Here is a 4,630-nt window from a genome sequence, read left to right on the forward strand (position 1 = left end):
TGCTGAACGAGGTGAAGGCCAAGCACTGCGGCGCCTGCCACACGCCCCAGCAGTACGTGGCCCAGCGCAAGGGCCTCAAGCCCCTCAAGAGGAGGGAGAGCATGCACGTGGAGAAGAGGAGGCAAACGGATGAGGGCGAGGCCAAAGCCCTGTGGGAAAACATCGTGACCTTCTGCCGGGAGGTGAGTGCTTGCTTGTTCCTGGCTTCCCTTTCTGCCTCCCTCATAGCTCTGGGGCAGCACCTCCCATGCCTTGCGTTCCAAGGATCTTCCCTTGCAGCAGCTGGATGCTGGTTGTTAACACTGAAATGTCGTGTTTTGGTGCAGAATAATCTCCAGGGTGAAGACAGCTCATACAGCCCACTGCCGGTGCAAGGGTGATGAAGTCTAAAACCTAGTGCTAAAGCTGTTAACTCTGAAACCCAGTGGTGTTTTAAATCAAGGAGAGAGAACTTCTGGGATGAAGGGAACACCTGTAGGTGGTCAGTCCATCTCCTTCCAGTGTCTAGTGGTGGGAAAGGCGGGGAGAGTGTGTCCAGGTTTGCTGGTGGCACTGCTGTCTGTGGAGGCAACAAGCAGAGGCTCAGGATGAGAGTGCAGGCAGAGGAACTGCTGCCACTGCCAGCAACTGCAGGTGTTTCAGAACCATGAGCTGGGCCTTGGCGTTCTTGGTTTGAGTGTTGCAAAATGCAGAGGTGCAGCACAAATGGCCCCTCCTGTTCTGGGCAGGCCAGCTGAGCTGGAGCTGTAGCCTGGCTCTAGTTGAAGGTCTCAGGAATACGTGCCAGCACCCACCTTCCCACTGTGAAGTATCTGGTTCAGTCAGTTGGGTTTCAGCCTCAAACACCGCTCTGATGGCCTCATTTTTATTCCCTGTATGGCACTAAAAGCTCCTGTGAATGCTGCTTTCTCTGGCCTCCTTCTGGGGGAAGCCTCCAGCTCTTCTGGACCAGATGGAAAGGGAGTTGCAGTCCCATTTTGACGTACAGACAAGGCTTTTCCTGCCCGGTCTGAGGAGCGTGTCCATTTCTGTGCCTCCAGTGCACAGTCCAGGGAACAGAGATGTTTGGCTCGGAGGGGAAGCTCTGAGAATGATCCTGTTTTGGGGTTGCGGTTTTTTTAAATTACTGCGTGTCCTTCCTAACAGGCGTGGGTGTCTTTATAGCAGAGACCCAGATTCTGCTTATCCCCGTCTTTTAGGCAAGTGAATAGCCTCTTTTGTAGGCAGGGAACATCTGTTACATCAGGAATCAGGCCTGAAGGATGAATCATGACGATGGCCAGGCTGAATTAGCAGCATGGCACTGCCAGGAAGGGGAGCCTGCCTGCCCCGTGCCACAGTGCTTGGTCAGAGCCTTGGCTGAGCCTGTTGTGCTCCTTAACCCACCCATAAAGGGCTGTTAGATCAGCATGGGCCATCTCCCCAAAAATCCCCCTACAGCCGAACCTCGGCTGTGCTCCGACACTGTTCAGGTGTGAGGTTAGGCCTGGCAGCAGTGCAGGGACAGTGCTGCTCCCACCCCTGTGCTCGCTCCGCTCCCGGCGTCCCTCCCAGTGCTCCTGTTCAGGCTGCCGTGTGAGGCAGCCTCCAAGCTCCCTGCTGTCCGAGTGTTTCCCAGGCTGTTCAGCCTTCCCCTGGAGGAGTCAGGCTGGCCGAGTCAGGCTGGACAAGTTCTCCTCCGTCTGTTGTCCCCCTGCCCCACGTCATGTGGAGCAGCCCCTCTTGCTGCTCCCTGCCAGCATTTCTGCTCGAGCTCCTGCTGTGGGTTTTCCTTTCTCTGCTATTCCAGGGATGCCTTTTACAACTCAGTGTGTGGTCCCTATTTTAGCTTTACCCTTTCTCTTCTGTCGGGGAGCAGTGCAGAGCTGACCTCTTCCACTGCAATCATGGAATCAGAATGGTTTGGGTTGGAGGGGACCTTAAAGCTCATCTCATTCCAGCCCTGCCAACCCACCTCACCTTCCACCAGACCAGATTATTTCAAACCCCATCCAGCCTGGCCTGGAACACTTCCACAGATGGGGCAGCCACAGCTTCCCTGGGCAGCCTGGGCCCGGGCCTCCCCACCCTCAAAGGGAAGAATTTTCCCCCAATATCCAATCCAAATTTCTCCTGTTTAAAACTTTCCCCTTGTCCCATCACTATTTGTCCATGTGAAAAATTGCTTTGCCTTTTATTTATAAGCCCCCTTTAGGCCCTGCAAAGGGCTCTGAGCTCTCCCTGGAGCCTTCTCTTGTCCAGGTGAGCACCCCCAGCTCTCCCAGCCTGGCTCCAGAGCAGAGGGGCTCCAGCCCTGGGAGCTGGATCTCCATGGCCTCCTCTGGACATGTTCTAAAAGATCCACATCTTTCTTGTGCTGAGTCCTCCAGAGCTGGACAAAAGTGGGGTCTCACAAGGGCAGAGCAGAGGGGGAGAATGCCATCCCTCGTGTCCTCATGGCCCTGCACAGCAGGTTCCTGCAGAGCCCAGGATGGGTCGCATCCCAGTCCCCAGCCGGGATGTGACTGAGCTGCTGGAACGGTGGCTGCTCCTCAGCTGCACGGGGCAAACGCTCCCCTGAGAGAGCAGGACAGCTATTAGCTGCAAAACACCCTCCTGCAAAAGAGGAGCTGGAGGTGCTAATTGAGGTACCGAAAAGGAAGCATTCACGTAGGATTGCCACAAAAGAGGAGGTCAACTACTAGTTCGGTGTGCACAAAGCTAATTTAAATCACAGCCAGCTTTTGCTGAAAGAATTTAATTTCATTTAATTAACAATAACAAAGAAACACCTGTTCTCATTTCACCCCGTGTTAGACTGAAAAAGCCACCACTTCTCCACTTGGTGAAGTTCTGTGCTTCCATCCATGTGGTTATTGCCTGTGGGATTACCTGCCCTTCCACCCATCCTATTTATTTATTTATTACGCAGCAGCTATTGCAGGAGGGCTGGGATGTGGGGATACCCTCACTCTGGAATTGCTTGCCTGCTTGTGGTGTGACTGAATGCAATTGCAAAAGCTGCCCCTCCCATTCCCCATGGATGTGCCTGGGAGGTGGCACAGGGCTGCCAAGCCCAGCGTGTCCCCTCCGGGGCAGGGACAAGGCTCGGGTTGAGGAGTGTTTGTGTGCCAGGTGGCTCCTCGCAGCCTTGCTGTTTGCAGGCTTTGCTGCTTTTGGAGGCAGCCGAGGCCCCCCGCAGCCCAGCTTTTAGCACCAGCACAAAGTGTGAGACGGTCCCTGCCCGGGGAGGCTCCTGTGAAACAGAAAAAGGCAGATTGGAGTCACAGCCCGGAGCTTGGGGCTGAAGAGGTGAGCCCGAGGCAAGGCTGAATGCTGGACCCGAAGCCCAGAAAGCATCTCTGCTGCTGCCAGCAGACACCAGCCCAGTCCTGCCCCCCTGCAGGGCTGGCAAGGGACTGCCTGGACCAAGCAGGAGGGCCAGGGGCTCTGCTCTTTCTCAGGGAGACACTGGAAGGCTCTCCAGGCCCTCCAGTCCCAAGTAGCTCCAAGTGATGCTCTCCTTACCTTTTGCTCTCACAGAACAAAGTCAATTTTGTAGACGACAGTTTCCCCCCTGGGCCCAAGTCCGTGGGGTTCCCGGAAGGTGACAGCGTGCAGCAGCGGGTGAAGCAGTGGCTGCGGCCCCACGAGATCAACTGCAGCATCTTCAAGGACCGGTCAGTGAAGTGGTCAGTGTTCCGCACACCCCGGCCCTCGGACATCCTGCAGGGACTGCTGGGAAACTGCTGGTAAGGACGAGTGAGCCGGGCTGACACCTTCCCTCCCCTTCCCTCTTCCCCCCCCTCTTCCTCCAGCTCCAGCTCGGCCCCCTCAGCCCTACTCAAACCCATTTGTGCCCCCAGGCTGTAGCCCATGCTCTGCCTCACCCCCTCCCAGCGCTGCGTGGCCGGGCAGCTCGCGCTGCCTGCCCGTGCCCCGCTGAGGCCGCCCCGCCTGCCCGGCAGGTTCCTGAGTGCCCTGGCCGTGCTGGCCGAGCGGCCGGAGCTGGTGGAGAGAGTGATGATCACCAGGACCCTGTGCCCCGAGGGTGCCTACCAGGTGCGGCTGTGCAAGGACGGCACGTGGACCACAGTGCTGGTGGATGACATGCTGCCCTGCGACGAGTGCGGGTACCTGCTCTTCTCCCAGGTCGGTGCCAAGGTGGGGAACAGGGTGGGCAGTGCTCCAGGGGTCAGGGAGGCTCACCCCAGGCTCTCCCAGGAGAGACAGTGGGAAGAGGTACTGCTGGGGTTCATGTGAGGCCCCTACTTCGTGCTGCATTTAGAGTCATAGAGTCATTAAGGCTAGAAAAGGCCCCAAAGATCATCAAGTCCAACCACTGATCAAATGCCCCCATGCCCACTAACCCATGCCACAAAGCACCACGTTGACTCGTTTTTTGAACATTTCCAGGGATGGTGACTCCACCACTGCCCCGGGCAGCCATTCCAATGCCTGACCACACTTCCCATGAAGGAATTTTCCTCAATATCCAGTCTAAACCTCGCCTGGCCGAGCCTGAGGCCGTTCCCTCTCCTCCTGTCCCTGTTCTGTGGGAGCAGAGCCTGACCCCCCCGGCTGCCCCCTCCTGTCAGGGACTTGTGCAGAGCCACAAGGTCCCCCCTGAGCCTCCTTTGCTCCAGGCGCA

General features: G+C 57.1%; 1 protein-coding gene across 1 annotated transcript in view; it reads left to right on the top strand.

Moving 5' to 3' along the window:
* Nucleotides 1-4,630, top strand: part of CAPN15 (calpain 15) — a 14,246-nt gene that overhangs the window by 1,198 nt on the left and 8,418 nt on the right. Inside the window, 3 exon segments of the mRNA XM_008642391.2 lie at nt 3-182; nt 3,523-3,731; nt 3,948-4,131. Coding sequence (XP_008640613.1) covers nt 3-182; nt 3,523-3,731; nt 3,948-4,131 — 573 coding nt within the window.

The sequence above is a fragment of the Corvus brachyrhynchos genome, unplaced genomic scaffold (assembly GCF_000691975.1).
Source record: "Corvus brachyrhynchos isolate BGI_N302 unplaced genomic scaffold, ASM69197v1 scaffold369, whole genome shotgun sequence".
Lineage (NCBI taxonomy): Eukaryota > Metazoa > Chordata > Aves > Passeriformes > Corvidae > Corvus > Corvus brachyrhynchos.